The sequence below is a fragment of the Marmota flaviventris genome, chromosome 1 (genome assembly GCF_047511675.1).
Source record: "Marmota flaviventris isolate mMarFla1 chromosome 1, mMarFla1.hap1, whole genome shotgun sequence".
Lineage (NCBI taxonomy): Eukaryota > Metazoa > Chordata > Mammalia > Rodentia > Sciuridae > Marmota > Marmota flaviventris.
This window is the reverse complement of record NC_092498.1, coordinates 66,200,864-66,218,927: the sequence shown is the minus strand read 5'-3', so window position 1 is coordinate 66,218,927 and position 18,064 is coordinate 66,200,864. Positions and strand designations below refer to the sequence as shown.

Sequence of the window (18,064 nt, the reverse complement as noted above, 5' to 3'; positions counted from 1 at the left end):
GGAAGTTATTTACCTTAGTAAAAAGCACAATCTCTCTAAGGCATACATATTTACTAAAGATCATAAGTAAGGGGGCAGAGGTTGGAACTTGGTGGTAGAGTACTTGCTTGGCATACATGAGACCCTGGGGATCAATCTCAAACACTGAAAAAAGAAGAAAGAAAAAAATAATGAGTAAAGATGGACATGAATAGAAGCATGGAATCATAAAAAAAAAAGAACAACTGCAAAATATATCACAAAACATTCTGATTAAAAGGGTAAGAAATTTAGACAATGTTAGGTAAATTAAAAGTTTGGGGGCAAAGGAACAAAAAGAACATAGCATGAATATGAAAATTATTTTATTAATATTTGACATAACAGTGAAATCACAAAATAAGTTCTATATTATCTCAATAACAAACACTCAAAAGCTAGGAATTATGAGAAAACAGATTGTCTTTTTAAATAAATACATATATTTGCATATATAAACATATATGTTTAATAATCTGTGATTTTAACATAATTTATCTGGAAAGTAAATCTGTCAAAAGACAGCTCCGATATAATATTACTGTTGTACCCTAGAGAAATTTATATTTTATCTCCTCTGTGTAAACTGTAAGAAGAGATCATCTGACCTCTGCAGAGCCAATTGGAAGATTAGAACTGTGTAATGAGACTGTCCAGCAAACACTCTAGAATTTCAGGAGTCAGAAAAATGCTAATTGTAAGGATGATACATTTACTGTTCCTGAATATTTTTATTATGACTACTTTGTAAAAATCTTGTAGAACAAGTCAGATGACAGTTTTAATTTAGACATGCAGACATATGTGAAAAGTACATAAAAAGAATATGCAAATTAAGAGCTTAATGGTAAAAATGAATGCATACTCAATAATTTCTAGGTCTTTTATATTTGTGTCATGTTACTGAAATGTGTTTATCAAGTCATCATGTTCTGTTTCAATATGGCCCAAATTCTTGCTTATAAATGTGTTGTATTTTGGTTTTTAATTCCCCAGATTGAATATCACAACCTTTGCCCATGTGTGTGACCATATAAATTGAATTATCTGGAGGTTTCCAAATGAATGATAATCAGTCATTTTGAGGCTAAAAGCTTTCCAGCAGACATGAATGATTAACTGCCACTGTCTCTGGATTTTTCTTTTACATATGACATTTTTTTCTTTGCAATTCACTAATAGTACTAGAAGAGAAAGATGAATAAGCGAATATTAAATTGTTCTGCCCAATACAGATAGATTCACTGGAATTACTCAGGGGATCTGGAAAATTCTGTATTAAAATTTAGATGAGTGCATTCGGGTTATTATCATGGAGAAAAATATATCCAACTGTCCAAGTCACCAGTAACATTTGGCTCATCTACCACTGTGACCATATTCACAAAATATGTAAACTTTGAACAGATAAAAAGCAAATATTAGAGATGAAAATACAATTATTCCTCAACTAGTCTAAGTTTAGCCCATAGTGGGAGGGTAATTTTTTTTTCTTCTACAGTTCCAACTTCATATTCCAAAAATATACAGTTCTACTCTTAAACATTTTCTCTTTCCAAAAGAAAAAGAAGAAGAAAAAGATTCCTTTGTAAAATGGGATTTCACACACTTTGAATTCCCATTCTAACATGTCATCCTGAGATTTGGATCAAAAAAATAGATCCAGGGCACCCCAATGTTAAAATTTTAAAATCACTATTTCCTGATAAATACTGACCGATTTAGAGTAGTATGTGCCATATTCTGTGTTGATTTTTACCTTTCTGTAGATTCTCACATCCCTAGGATTTTCTTACTCTCCCAATCTGTGAGACCATTCTTTCCACTGTGTACTGTTCAAATGTATTGACTGCATTCATTTGTCTTATTCAACTTTCATGAATAACAAAGGTAATGGGTAGACAGAAAATGATTAACCAATTAACTGATATTAGAATGTCTAAACTGAAAATTTCCTATCACATAATGTTTTGTGGAAATTTCTTTACCTTAGTTCCCCCAACCTCATCCAAAATATTATGCAATGTTAGATCTCTCAGAGAACTTAATTGGCACAAAATAATGTTTTTTCTCTATCCTTAGATTGTGTGGCCAGTATCTTATACCCGAAGAGATGAATGCAAGTGGGCTGGGAAAGACATCCTGGTAAGCATTAATCTACTAAATCATTAATTTCCTAAGTAATGTATTACTCTATTTTTGTTCTGTGTTCTATTAAACATCATACTGTACTTATGGGCTTAATCACTCAAGGAATAAAAGAATATGATTTGGGAAGCATTGATAGTTTTTGAAAGAAAATGAGTAAACAATAACAACATTCCTTAGTAAAGAAAACTACTGTCCCTTTGATGATTTATATATGCAAAGGATACTAGTAAAATGCAATTTTAGCAGATATACTTATATTAAATAAGTTAACTTCTTTCTGCAGGTTGATTCACATGTGTTAGTTATTCTATAATTTATCTTAAATGATATTGTTTCCACATCTGAATTATCATGATTTAGTTACCCCTTTTTCTTTGTGTTCCATTCTTTTTCTTTCTTCCTCTCATTTTTACAATAAATATTGATTTATAAATAAATATTGTATGTAACTTTTTTACATGCAATATTTAAATACAAATATTCACATACAAAATGGCCTTTTCCTGGACACTGTAGAGCCAAAGGTGAATAATATGCAACCCCTATGATGGTTTTACCATTGTAAAAAGGTAAGCTTTGTTAGTAAAATTAAATGGGCACTGACTTGGGCTTTAGCCTAGTGTCTACACAAATCATGGAAAATAGTTATAATCACTTCAATGGATTAAAATAAATTACAGAAATGGAAAAATATAATTTTTTTAATCAATCCTTTGGAATGTCTAAAACACAAAGAAATAAGTTTTAAAGTTTTGTCTATTTTAAAGCATTGACATTTAGAAGGAACTTATACTGTGTGTTGCCTTAAGAAACACCGACCTCCGTTTTGTATAGATATATTATTATTATCAAGGGACAACTTGACTGATTTGTAGCAGCTGCCTAAATTGATATTTAGATTTCGAAGGATGTAAAGGGAGGATCTGAGTTCATAGGAAAAGAATGCCTCAATTTATTAGCAATGTTGGCCACTGGTGACTTAAAGTAGATTAAGGAGCAAAAAGCATAGGTAGTCCCCATCCTTGATCCACCTAAATGTTAACAAATATGGGAAAGTCATCCTTGAAAATTATATATTAAATATAGGTATATGTTAAAAATGATTCATGATGTTAATTTAAAATAGTAAAGCAGACTTTTTTCAGGACTGCTGTAGTGGAATTTTGTAGGTTGAGAGTAAAAATGGGCTCCAATCTGAACACAAAAATAGGCAGAATACAAAGATAGGCAGTGCAGTCATGAAGCAAGGTGGGGTCAGTGGATGGAAAATTACTGGGAGGAAACTTCAGGAGTAAGGGGAATTCTGGCTAAACTGATTTGACAAGATTATTGCTAAAGGCAGACCGGGTTGGGTAATGCCAATGGTGAATTTGATCAGATATCAACAGAGGGGGACTTTTTCTAAATTAACCAGCAGGATTCTTGCTAAAATCAAAACTAAGCAGAGATGAATTCAGAAACCCTACAGAAAACAGTTTAGGGGAGCCCGACTAGAGTTAAGTCAGTGAGAGTCAACCAATGTAAGTCACTCCATACCTTGATCATTCATGTAGACCAAAAAAAAAATTTTTTTTCAAACTTTTACTCTCCCAAACTGATGCATATGTTGAGACTTTTGTAAAGGACTTTTTTTCTACTCAGAAAAAAACAAAGAAGTAGGAGTCCAGAAATGCTGAGAATTTTACTGCAGTACTCTTTCTGACTCATTAAATGTCCTGAGAAATTATTTTAACTTTCTTTGGGCTTAAATTTCCCATCCATTAAATGGAACAAGATACATTATATGACTATGGGAGCAAGTTTTAATAGGTATTGTACTAATTATTACGGACAAAAACACTTCACAAATGTAAGATCAAAATGCATAACTCCATAAATAAAAACTTACTAGCATTAAAAGGCCACACTTATCATTAATAAATTACATTGAAACTTTTCAGTACAATAACTGAGGATGAATAGAAATGATTATCTTACCTGTATATAGTTGTTATTTTTAAAAAATGCAGACTTCTAGATTTTTATTAATGTATAAAAGATAAGGAGAAAATTAAGATGCTTTCTGGTACCAAGCACTACAGTAATTTACAAAGGATTTTGCAGATGTTATTTTAACAACAGTTTTATGAGGTGGTTATAGTTACCCCCATATTCTTGATTGGAAAATAAAATAATTCAAAATTAGCATTTCATTAAAAGATGTTGTACATTTTGGGTATTATGGTAGAAGTTAGGATAAAAAACTAGGCACACTTCCTGTGCCCTTGTGTTGTTTTTATTGTTAGTTGGAATATTTTCATTTGAATGTGCCTATTACATGATATATAATAGAGAACTGAACAGATATCTTCCCTTTGTGGATCATCAAAAGTGTGATACTAATAATAACCAGCTCTCAGAGTTCTTATAAAAGAAATACAAGTGAAATTATTTCAAGACTGTGATATTAACTATTAATAATATCAATGATAAATTACTAACAATTAGTGTTATTGGTATATGTGATAGAGTTATGTGCACAAAGTTTAAGTAAAAACATTATTGATGAAATTTCAGCAGCTGTAATAAACTCGTGATCTCACAGTGCCCCACAGTTAACATAATCGTGAATTTAGAAATTTCTTCTCTAAAAAGAAGGTCAACTTTACTGTATTTTCCAGGCTTATTGAAAATGCCTACAGATTTTAGGGAACTAAATCAAAAGGAACTAAGACACATGGAATTTAGTAAATCTGATACATTGCATAAGTGACATCTGATCATGTCATACCATCTTTTTACGGGGGATGGATTGAACTCAGGGACACTCAACCACTGAGCCACATCCCCAGCCCTATTTTGTATTTAGAGACAAGTTCTCACTGAGTTGCTTTGTGCCTAGCTTTTGCTGAGGCTAGCTTTGGACTCGCTATGCTCCTGCCTCAGCCTCCAGAGCCCCTGGGATTACAGGTATGCGCCAGAGTGAACTGGGCATGTCATAGCATCTTATTACAAAGATTCTCAAAAAACTTATCTCTACTGTAGAGTATGTCATATGCCATACTCTACAGTAGAGATAAGTGCTTTGAAAGAGATTATTTTTTAAATGTTCAATCATGATTACCCTAAGTAATCTTTTCAAATGTAAACTAATTAGCATTATAAAATATGTGTGCTTTTTGGTATTCTTATACATTCTGCATTAAATAAGTTCAATTGTGCATTTGGAATTATCTTCATAATACTTATTTAATGAAATGAAAACAAAATAGTTTTGACATATTTTATTTCAAAAAATGTATTTTCATCTAGTTCTAATTAACACTTAATTATATTTCTATATACTATTTTTTGGTAACTCATTTTGATCCCTTAATACTGCTTTTCATTTCCAAATTATTGAATATATATTTTCTGCATTCAGAATACATTTGATTGAAGTTCACTTTAGTTACAAGGCAACGTCATTTAAGTATTACCTTGATTTATATAGTCATTGCATTCAAAATAAGATGCATGGCATTCTTTGGTTGCTCTTTGACTTTCATTTACAGATGTATTTTTTTCCTCTTTCTTTCTTTACATATGATTTTATTAACACATGACTTCCTGGGATTCATAGAATTTTTCTTTGATAAACATAGAAGGTAAATATCACTAATATTTTAACAATAATTTATATAAACAATTTGAAAGATAGATTAAGGGGAAAGAACTTTTTTCATTCAACACCTGATTTGTGAAGTGACAGATAGACAGTTTGATGGGAATTCTGCACTGCATCTTGAGTAAATACCAGTCAGCTGGGATTTATGGATAATAATTCCTTTCAAAGAGCCCTTGTGATGCTGGAAACCACAAGAATGAGGCTTGAGTGGGTTTTCCAGCCATCGAGACTCCAAAGTAGAATCATAATTAAAATAAGAACCGACCTGAACATTCGTAGAAAAGTGAAGTAACAACCTCCTTGTGTGCTCTCTCTGGTTTCTAAAGTATGGGTTTATCACTTACCTGCTGTTTCTTCAAAAACTTCTTTGGAAATAAAGTGCCTTTCAATAAATCATTCTAGGGAAAGTGGTATCTTCTCAGCACTCAATTTAGACCAAGGATACAACAGGAAAAGTTGGGCAAAGACACCAGCTAATGTTATCCACCTTGGGAATGAGTTTTTCTCAGATTTGGTTGAGGGAATGTTTTATTCATATACAAGGATTGCATGGTCATGGGGAAGTGGGGGGAGGCCACTGGACTGAAACTACATAGTCCCTGTGTAACTGCATACAGTATCATATGTAAAAGTATTCCCTCTCCTCATTCTTCCATCCATCTGGGAAGGTCCAACCCATCCCCAGTTTTGCATTAAACATATGTCAGCAACTGCAAGTGGGGCAACATTAAGTCAACAGCTGCAATTGGGGCAACTATTCATAAAGAATGAACTTTGTGGTGACATGGTTTCTGCAGCTTGAAACACATATATATGGTGCACACACATACAAATGCACAAAGTAAATAGCATATATGACATTCATTTTTTATTATTATGTATGTGTGTGTATGTATACATAGTCACACAAATATTCAGAGACGTGTGTGTAGATGTGTGTATACTAGTAATGACATTTTAAACAACAGTAATCTAAATATATTTTTTCTTTTGAAGTGAATATACAGGATAGAAAACATATCCTATTAATATGCCTTTATTTTCCTGTTGTTGTATGTTCTAAACATTAATATTGCTGTAGCATTTCTATTATTAGAAGAATAAAATGCTCATGAACTTTTCCATTTCTGTTTCTTAAGATTTACTTGAAAAAATATGTAATATGTAATACTATTGGAAAGAAATCCTGAATAATGAGATAAATGCAACCCATATATTTAAATCTGACTGCTGCTCTCCACCTTTACTCTCATTTTTGATATGTTCCTAGGGCATAAAATCCACTTAGTTATTCACAATAACATTTCTATTGATGGATTAACTTCTTGACCCTGTTTTGCAAATGAAAACTAAATTCATGCTAAGCTGGTAAAAGAATCTGTTTTGAATCAATAGCTCTCTGAATCCTCTTTGTTTATCCTACTAAACCATCTCTCTTTGCACTAAGTTTCAATAAAACCAAATGGCAACCGTATGACTGCTAGAAATATTTTGAACATCATTGGAAATCAAAATTTCAACCATCTGAGAGGAACCAAAAAAAAAGCAGATTCTCATAACATTCCTATTCCTGGATACATTTCAAAGTGTAGTATCATGCACCTGAACTTTAGGACTTTTTTGGAAATTCCACAGGATTTATATATTTTTTTTCCTTAGCTGTTATACATGTTTTGATGCTATGATATATTTTAACATGTCTATCAAGTTTATCACAGATCAAATTGCAGGACCTCAGCAGCACTAATATTTGCCAAGTAATGCAATTGAGAATTTGAAGCTACACATGAACATCTTAAATTGCAGTACATTCCAAACTGCACGTGCCAACACTTGAATTTCAATTACTTTTTCAAAGGTCAAAGTTAACATCCACTTAATTTTTTATTTTATTTTAGGCACCTTAGGTCATAATAAAAACGTATTAAATGATTAGTTAGAACTGCCTTCTAATATGGGTGTCTGCAAAAATTCTAAGGTTTCCTTAAACCTCAAAATTCTTATGTATAGTTGTCTCACACTTTACCACATCTTATGAGAAGTGACTGCCTTCGTTACAGACTGTTTTTTAAGGATGATTATACAATTAGGAACATTGGAAAACTCTGTCTCCCTCTGAAGCAAAAAGCTGCTCTTCAAATCATCTTGGGAAGTAAAGATAGTGTCTTCCTCAGGAGCAAAGGGCAGGTATGCTTACTGTCCAGTACAGAGAACACAATATCTCCCTCAAGATCTAAAAGCCAGCATGCCATTCCCATTTAAAAATAATCAGGTTTGCTCAACCATGGTTCCTCTTCTATAATGCAGCTCACTGCATATGCAGATGTCATCTGGCCCTCTCCTCAGTGCCCATTGGGAATTGCACAACAAATGCTGATATCCTGGCTACTGCTATTTCTGTGAGTAATGAAGTCCTTTATCTTTGGCTCAGGAGCCACATATCTTTTGCCAGTATCTGTGAAACCATGGCAGACTAACTCCATTATCTTACAAATAGGGTAAATTTGCAGACCCTTTACAGTTCTTGACAATATTAATTGTATAAATTTTGTAGGCATTCTAGATGATATCAGAAATGAAAGGTTATGGTCAGTTTATTATTTTTTAAATGTTTCCATGATGAAATTTGATGATACTTAAATTATACAGATAACTGACTTGATGACAGGCAGCAAAACTTTGTCTTATTGAATGTCACAGAAATAAGTACAGATTTTTACATTCCTATGCCTCGTGTATGTGCATTTCTCTTTGGGAGCAAATGTCAGGTTCTTACAGTTTAAATTCAGTATTCAGAGGTAATAATTATGATAGCAAACACTGAGAGCTTACTACATATCTGATATTGTTCTAAAAGCATTTTCTTCTATAAGCTGATTTAAGTGACTAATATTTGGTTATAGACACATACTTCTTGTCAAAATAAGTAAATGCACCAGTTTTGAGTGTTAGGTAGCTAAGATGCATGGCAAATGAAACTTTGCCATTAAACTCATTTCAGACACTATATTTCAGTCCTATATTTTACTAATGCAAAATGAGATGTAATTATTATAATAGTTACATAAACTTAATATTTTGTAATTATGCTTTGTTTACAATGACAATTTAAAAATACTTAAATTCTTTACTTGAAAAGTAAGGCTAGCATTTGAAATAGAAGTTTTCAAGAGGTTTGAAGATTTTTGACATGTGTTCCCTTTTTATTAGAAATTTCAATTCCACTCTTAAATGGCTGAAATTAAGGTCAAGTATTTGGCACTGGTTAGCAAGTTGTTTGGACTTGATTGGATACCATAATTCACCCATCATCAGGGTACATACTTTCAGAATATAGTAAGCATTTTATGTCTGTGAGGCTCTCTAGTATAATTTGGATAGTTCCTCTGAGAAAAGGGTTTTGGCTAATGTCTCTAACTTCATAGAAAACAAGTGCTTCTAAGTCCCACTGATGTGTAGCTTCTAAAACCACCATTCTTATTCCTCTTCTTTACATGCTTTATAATCTTCATGCATGGATTTCTATTTACTTCTGAGGGTACACTGACCATTCTATCATAGATCTAACCTGACTCTGGGAATATTCACCTTAGAGATGATATACTTGGTCTCAAGATGACTAAGACTGTGGTCAACTTTGCACTGTTTTTCTTTAATTCATTCAAAAGAGTAGCAGTAAAATATCATCTTTCTCATGTTCCCAGATGATCATAAAACATTCATGTTTTGAATCCTTTAATTTTAATATATATCTATTTATTGCTTTTTTAGAGATGGTAAGGACAATAGAGTTCAAAAATTTTGGTACCTCTAAAAACTTGACATATTTCCAGGGACTAAGAATATTAAGTTCATTTTAATTTTTGTGTTTTAAGAGCAGAATATTCTTTGTTGTTTTTTGTTTGTTTGTTTGTTGTTTGTTGTACTGGAGATCAAACCCAGTGTCACTTAACCATGGAACCATATCCCAAGCTCTTTTTTTATGTTTTATTTTCAGACAAGACCTTAGGCCTCACTGATATGCTGAGGCTGGTCTTGAACTTGCAATTCTCCTGCTTCAGTCTCCCTAGTCGCTGGGATTACAGGCATGCCCTCCCGCCCTAGCTCAGAGCAGAATATTCTTAAAGCTTCTCATTACTGTTATTGAAATTCTGTGCTAAAAATACTGAATACACTTTCACTATACTATATGTTACATGTGGTATTAAATATAGTCTATATCTGTATATATGTATGTGTGTTTTAAATAGGCTAAGTTCATATTCCCTTACACTACATATTATAATAGGTATTTTATTGTAGCAAGATATATCCATTGGTTAAGGTTTGATCAAAGGCCAGAACTTGTTTATTATGAGGATTAGACCTTGTACAATTGTGAGAAGTGGTGAAGAAATCTATGAAGGCTATTTCATTTGATACAGGTGGGCTTGAAGCTACTATAGGAAACAAGAGTTGGCATTAGGGAAGAAAAACTAGATGTGAAGTGGGAAGAACAAGGACAAACTAGAATTAGTAGGTGTTATCTACTACTTCCAGCCTCCAACCTCCTTTGCTTCAGCTTGGGTGATCTAAAAAAGAAACTTGTAGCCCTTTCTTGCCATTAAGCTGCAAAAGGATGAGAATCTATTTCATATGTAAATACTTGACTAACATTTTCACTCAATACTAATAAATGCAAATGAAATTTAAGTCTTCAAAGTTCCACATTTTAATTACATTCAGAAATTATTTCTACTAGTTTATATATATATATATATATATATATATATATATATATATATATATATATATATATATATATATATATATATATATACAAACACATATATACATATTCATATGCATACACACATATACACATGTATGTATGTATGCATCTATCTTTAGGAAGATTAATATATAAAGATAGTATTTGAAGGAATATTTGGTGAAATATGCCAGAACAAATTAAATGTGTGAAATTTCCTCTTTAGTGTCTAATTCTATACAAAGCAGAAGGCTACAACTTGGCAAACTGGCAACAAAATCATGACACTATATATGTTCTGTTTGGACAAAATGATATTTTAAGCAACAATAAACTAAGCAGCATGTGTCCTTCAATAACCACTCTTTCGATGATGTTCACACTATTTTTCTAAGGTTGCCATAATAAAGATCCAGACTGAGCAATTTCAACAATAAAAACTTATTTTGTCATGGTTACAGAGGCTAGAAGTAAGAGATCACTGTGTCAGCAAGGTTGGTGTCCTCTGAAGCTCCTCTCCTTGGCTTGCAGATCACCAAGCTCTTCATGTGGCCATCCCTCTGTGCTCTCATGCCTGCTCTCTTTATGTATGCGAATTTCCTCCTCTAAGAGCACCAGGCAGATTGGAATAAGGACGACCCTACCTAAGAGGCTGATTTTAACTTAGTTACTTTTTTAAGGTCCTATCTCCAGACACAGTCACATTCTGAGGTACATGGCATTAGGACTTCCAAGAATAAATTTTAAGAAGTAATTCAGCTCATAACAGTGTTTTTAACTGTGCTTTTAAAAATTCATTAGCTATCGGCATTTGACTTAATTTCCACAGTTTTTATATTGTAAAAATTCTTTTTTTTTTTCCTTAATGGTTTACTTTCTAAGATTTTTATAAAACACAAGAACTTTAAGCTCTTAAAAAAAGAAGAAAGAGTAAACATGTAAAATATCCTGTAGGCACTTATGTTTGAGTAAATCAGATATATCCATATCTATGGCACAAGTGCTAAACCTGGATAATGTTTCCATTTATGAAAAGATATGTGATAAGAACACTTTTTATTATTTATTATATAATGCCTTTAGTACTTTGGACATTAAGGAAACCCACTTTTAATTTTGGTATTAAACAATGCAGATGGTAAGAAGGGAGGTGGTTACAGGTGACATCAACCTTCCTCAAAAATCTAGGCTTCATTTCTTAGCCTCCTTTCTCTTATGTGATTAAAGATGCAGTTCATCTCCCATATTTGGGTAATGGATTCTGTTATGATAAAGGCATATTATGTTTGAACTAAATATGCAAAACTGTCCTGTCTACAATTAATGTTCTCCATGTAACTTCCCACTTGAATCAATGACTTTCTGGCTTTAAGGTGTGAGCACTAAGTACTCAGTACCTTGTTAAAATTAGAAACCACAAGAATATCACTTTGAAAGCAGAGAAAGGATTGTGATGACTTGAAAACTTCCTGGCATCACAGAAAACATATTTAGGTAGATTCCACATAATATTTTTATAGTTGTCTGCATTCATTAGAATATAAGATAAAGAAAACTTATGCTAGGTATGCATAATGTATGACAATCACATAGCGATGAATGACACTCATGGGATGACTAATTACATTGATGGTACAACAAAAAAATCTACATATAAATATTATAAACTACTCTGGTCCACATGGAATCTCAAAGTAAAATTGTTCAGAGCTCCTTTACATATTGGAAGAAAATGACATTGGTCAGCTTTTGCTAATATCATGTCTACAGTGCCAATGTGTATAAGTCTTTTGACCAAATTTGAAAGTTTCAAGTAATTTGAAAGAAAAATGTTTATAGAGTCTTAAGCAGCATATCTAGAACTTCAAAATAAATATCCAATCCAGAGGGGAAAATAAAATAAAATTTGAGCACCAAACTGAAATGAGCATCATATTTTAAATTTCTAGTGACTTTAGAACCTTTTACAGAGAGTCTTCCTTTGTTGATCATATCATTTAAGCCACTTTCAAATTTATTTTTTAATTGCCATAGATTTAATATTGATTTAGTTAAATCAATACGAATATGCTTACATACTTCAATAATTAGCTATGATATAACACTAACTTGGTTGTCTTAGTTGAATGAGCATTTTTTTTTTAAATTTCTGAAGTTAATAAAAAGAGCATTAAGATAAAAAGGTCAATTGGTTTGATTATGCAGTCATCCTTTTAAATAGCAAAGGCAAAAATGTCTCCAAAATGGACAGAACAAACTATTCACTGTTTTAAAAAATCTGGATATTAAAAAATTCCAGGTCATAGATTTAAAATATGATGGGTAATATGATAATTAGAACATGTTTTTATGTTGGTTTTATTGGATCTCCCTCTTTGAAGTAGAGAGCTCTAATATTTTTAGTAAATGCTAAAGTATTAAGAAGACAAGATTATGGATAATCGGATCACAGCTGTAACAGCACAATGTAAAGAGAAAAAAGGACAAAACATTATTGTCAGATAAGGATGGAATGACTTAAATAGAGGGATGGATAAAGTGAGTGACAGGAACAATCTCATGGATTACTGCTTTGGCACGAAGACTAGAGTATTCATCTAGCTTGCCAAATAAATTGACCAGAGAAAAAGAGAGTCAACAGATTAACTTCAGGAATTAAGCTTATTAATGGATTTTCATGCAGAAATGTCTCCACCCATCATGATAGAAAGGGTTTCCTTTGCTTTCCCAGCTGCTAGATTTAACATTAAAATATTTCTACATAAAATACTGGTAGGATAGAAACTTTGTTTTTTTTTTTTTTCTAGATGAATTCACACTGACCCGAGGCAATACAGTTCTATACCCATTCATTTGGGGCTGATTTATATTTGAACCAGAGCAAGTTGTTTGATTTAATTATGAACTGAATATATTTGAATAGAGATTGCTCATGTTCACAGTATTCTTTCCCTTTTCCCCCCCTTCCTTATTTAGAATAAAATTTCACGGTTCTATCTATAATTTAAGAGAATGCAAGGAGGTAATTGGAATTGGAGGTAAATTATATTCTTTTGTAGAAAGCATAATTATCGGAAGTTAGTTAAAAACACCTCAGTTCTGTTTTAATTTTCATGCATGGAGCAGTTGTTTTGACAGATGGATGGACTTTATTTTTGTAACTGTCCAGGAAAAGTCTGTGTAACACAGTCTAATCAGTGCTACATATCTACAATGTTTGTTTTTGAATCACTGTGCATTTGGCTCCTATATCTTTTTCTGGGAATAGATATTTTCTTTAAATTTATTTTTTTCAAGCTAATATTTACATGCATAATTCCTGTATACATTTGATCTGAAAAGACTAGAAATCCTTTAAATATAAGTGTAAATGGCTTGTCACTGAAGATGATAAATCATTGCTCCTCAGGTGTGGCTTTGGATTTTACTGGTTTTAACACTTTTGCTTTTATTTCTAACCTAATACTTTTAATACTGTTGATCTGGAGTAAATTTCAGTAAAATAAGGGGTCAATCTGGTTGCCTGGAAGCCAACTTGTTGCTAAACTTGTCTGCGTATATCAACTTAAATTCCAAAAAGGATCAAGGCTTGAAAAATTGATTCATTTTGAACTGATTACACTGTCTTTATTACGCTGTAAATCCGCCGGTGCTGAGCAAAGCAGTGGAGTAGTTTAATGCCAAAAAGTACATTACATTCTGCGTTTTAAGAAACGTCATGGTTCAAGAAAAGGTCAAAAACACTCTTCTTCTGTCTTCTCAGAGCAGAAATGTGTGAAGTGTGTTTCCTTTTTCTGCCATGCTTCCTTCTTTTTTAGAGGAATGTCCAAGCCACTTCCAAATAAAATGAATATCCTGTTTTGGAACACTCAAAAACCTTGGCAGCAACAAACCAAAGAGCGAAGGCAAATGAATGACAGAATTGATACTCTTTTATATAGACTTTATGTTAAGAACAAATCCTTACTAACATGTCTCTTTCAAGTTTTTCCGTTCTTCTCTGTCCAGTTCTTTTAATTCACTTTTCTCCTCCACTGTTGCTGATGATTCTTTTCTTGGCTATATTTAACCAGTTTTGAAAGTATTTCCTTCCATTTCTTTTTTTCCTTTCAATCATCTTTTCCCCTCAAGCTCCCCCTCAAAAATTCTCCCCATTCTAGCCACATCAACCTTCACTTTCAAATGACTATTGAAGTTGCCCCCAGGCATGGCAACCTTACAACTTGCTGCTAATGGGAGAGGTCTGTTGGGAAATGCAGGAAACTGCTCCAGGCCTTAGGCCAACAGGGTGGGTCTAGTTGCTTTGTAACACAGATAGACTGTGGTTATCAGCATTCTCTGTAGAACTCTTTGCCAGGTTTCACAGCTATAGTCCCGTGATTGATTTCATTCCAGCAGCTCTGTAGAAGAATAGTTGTCGTAGTGTAGAGGTTCTTTTTTAACAGATATTCAGTGTGGTCCAATTCTGTGGCTCTCAAGAACTGGGAGAATTTTTTCTTATATTAATTATAATCTGCTAGTTTCCTTGAAAAGATAATCTTTTGCTAATTAGCTATATCATCTATAAGAAATAGAAAGCCCATAAAATCTATGATATTATCATTTGTAACAGTTGCAGAGGTGGCATAAGCCTTCCTTTGTGTTGGCCAGTGTTTGCACAAAGAACATTTCCCCTTTTTTGTTATAGAGTACTTAGATCTATTCTTAAAATTGTAGGAGGCACTTAGGGGTTGTTGATGGACATTGATTATTTGGGTTTGTGAATAAAATTGCACACATGTGTTTACAGGTATGATAGGAGAACTGAAATCCTGTTTTTTGTTCTTTTTTTCTAAAATGAACAAGACATCCGTCTGGGTTTGCCACTATTATTTATTAGAAGATGCATTTGCTTACCAACATCTACATAGCCAATATCTTGGTTTCAACATATGGTGCTGGAATTTATTATTTATCATCTTAAATACTATAATATTGAGCCCACAGTAAGAAATGGTTGTCTATATGTAACAGCAGAATGTGTGGCCACCTACACATTTTCAAATTAAAATCTGCCTGAAAATGGCTTCTTTGCAAATGACTGAATATTTTAGAGTACAAATACATCTTTTGGTTAAGACTCATGAATGCCTCATTTGTAAATGAGTTTATCAGATCTTTCCCTTCCAAAAGCTGTTTCCTCTGTCTAAGCATTCATGCCCTGTCCTTTTGGGGGAAGGAGGAAAACTGTTATAGAATGAAGAGTTTGTTGCCAAGAGTAGCAGAAGTTAGGTTTTATTTGTTTCACAGTTTTACCTAGGAAGTACCCTGTTCAAAGTGAATAAAGGAGATGCTGAAACCCTTTAAGAGAGGTAATTTTCCCTGTTACAGAACAACTTGCAAAATCAGCTGATTTCAGAGCACAATGTTGTATGTTGTAATGCCTTACCATAAAAAAAGGAAGGTTCATCAATTTATTTATCAAACAGTGGAAGAAGTTATATATTTATTCTAGTTAACTCCAACCTTCTCATCACATATTAAGAAAATACAAAGAGTCATAACTTGGAATTCTGATATTTTACTTTGAGTCAACCTAATTCATCTCTAGGAATATATTCAAAGGGCATCATATCTTAATAGAAAAGTCAACAATAGACCACAATTCCTTGAATTTAAATGTCCATCATTGTGTTCAAATTTCACTGTCTGCTCCTTCTTTTGTGAGACCAAAAGAAGTAAAACCAAAATCATAACCTTCAAATACAGAATACAGATGGCACATGGAAATGTACTCACACTATTAAACACCTCTCTTATAAACTCCAACTAAGTTCAAATGCCCTATGAGCTTGCACTTGAATAGTCACAGGTCATACAGAATGACTTTGGAGGTGAGGCACACTTAGAAACGCAAGGGCAGATCCAGTGCTTTATTATGCTCACCAGCCTTGTTTATGCTATGTCTGTTGGAATTTTATCTGCTTTTATAGTACATATTTGCTTCTTAATTTCAAATGTTTATAGACAAAACTAAGAAAGTTTGTGATTGCATTAGTCAGCATTTCATCACTGTGACAAAAATATCTGACAAGAACAACTTAGAACAGGAAATATTTATTTTGGCTCACAATTCCAAAGGTTCAGTCTATGCTCTGCTGGTTCCACTGCTCGGGACCTGAGGTGAGGTGGAGCATAATGACTGAAGGGTGCAGCCAAGGGAAGCTGCTCAGTTTACCTGGCCAGGAAGTGGGGTGGGGTCTGTCCAAGATGTACCCTTCAGAGCATGCTTCAGTGACCCACCTCCTCCAATCACACTTTCATCTGCTCCAGTTACCACCCAGTTCAAACTAGGATGGACTGATCAGGTTACAGCACTCATATTCTAATCAATCATCCCTGAATATTCCTTCATTCATATAGGCACTTTGGGGGTATACCTCATATCCAAAGTATAGCAATAATCAATAAAAATGATTTTTTTTCAATGTAGTTTTTTAAATTATTTAACATATGAGTACTCATTTGAAAACTTTTAAAATGTATTACTAATGGTGTATATACTTCGTATTTAATAGGCCATTTTATCTGTTTTTTTTTTTTCTTTTTCTAAAATTAAACTCAAAGTTAATTTTTTTTTGCAAGGAAATTTTAACCATCATTGAGTTTATGTAATCGATTGTTTAAATAATTTGCTGTTCTTGCTTCTGGAAAAGTCACCTGTGATTATTGGTTATCTAAAACTTCTATTCCACTATAATATAAATAAATTATAAATAGTTTTAATGAAAGATTTATAGAAGGTCATATTTGTCCCCATAAAAAGAAAGAAATTCTATAATTTCAATGCATGTAATAATATGAGCAAAACAACTGAATAATAAATAATCCCTAAAAGGGTTTGTCAAATGGCTGCAGAAAAAAAATCTGTTCTAGCATGCCTAGCACTCAGGAGGATACCTCAGGCATGCTGACTGCTAGAACTCACTGGTTTTCCTTTTGTCTTACAGAAAGAATGTGCTAATTTCATCAAGGTCCTTAAGGCTTATAATCAGACTCACTTATATGCCTGTGGAACGGGGGCTTTTCATCCAATTTGCACCTATATTGAAATTGGACATCATCCTGAGGTAAAACTGGCTTTTACAAAATGGTGTTAGTCTGTGACCCTTTCCTATTTAAATGCTTCATCACTCATTTCTTCAGCTTAATTAGCTTCTGGTTCACTATTCAGTGGTACCTACTTCAAATTCAGAGGCTTTTATTAATTTTAATCTGTGAATACAAAAAGAACAAGACCATCACTCAACTATAACTCTGGAAAAGGAGGAAGGATGGAAGAAAGCATTTGTTTTCACCCTGGATTACAGAGTCCAATCCATTTTGCATGTGCAGCAGATGTCAGCAGGCTGAATATGTACTGCTTTCTCCTTCCTTTGTATATTGCCAGCTCTCCCTTCCATTTCCATCCTCAGCCAGAAGTGTCTGCCACCCAGTTGTTTTCTTCTGTCCAGAGATTG

At 33.0% G+C, this 18,064-nt stretch overlaps 1 protein-coding gene across 2 annotated transcripts in view; it reads left to right on the top strand.

Moving 5' to 3' along the window:
• The window catches only part of Sema3a (semaphorin 3A), a 191,606-nt gene that overhangs the window by 52,837 nt on the left and 120,705 nt on the right, over positions 1-18,064 (top strand). For both annotated transcript variants that reach the window (XM_071613509.1, XM_027926422.2), the window contains 2 exons: positions 2,101-2,163; positions 17,555-17,674. In XM_071613509.1, the coding sequence (XP_071469610.1) occupies positions 2,101-2,163; positions 17,555-17,674 (183 nt within the window). The remainder of the gene's footprint in view (positions 1-2,100; positions 2,164-17,554; positions 17,675-18,064) is intronic.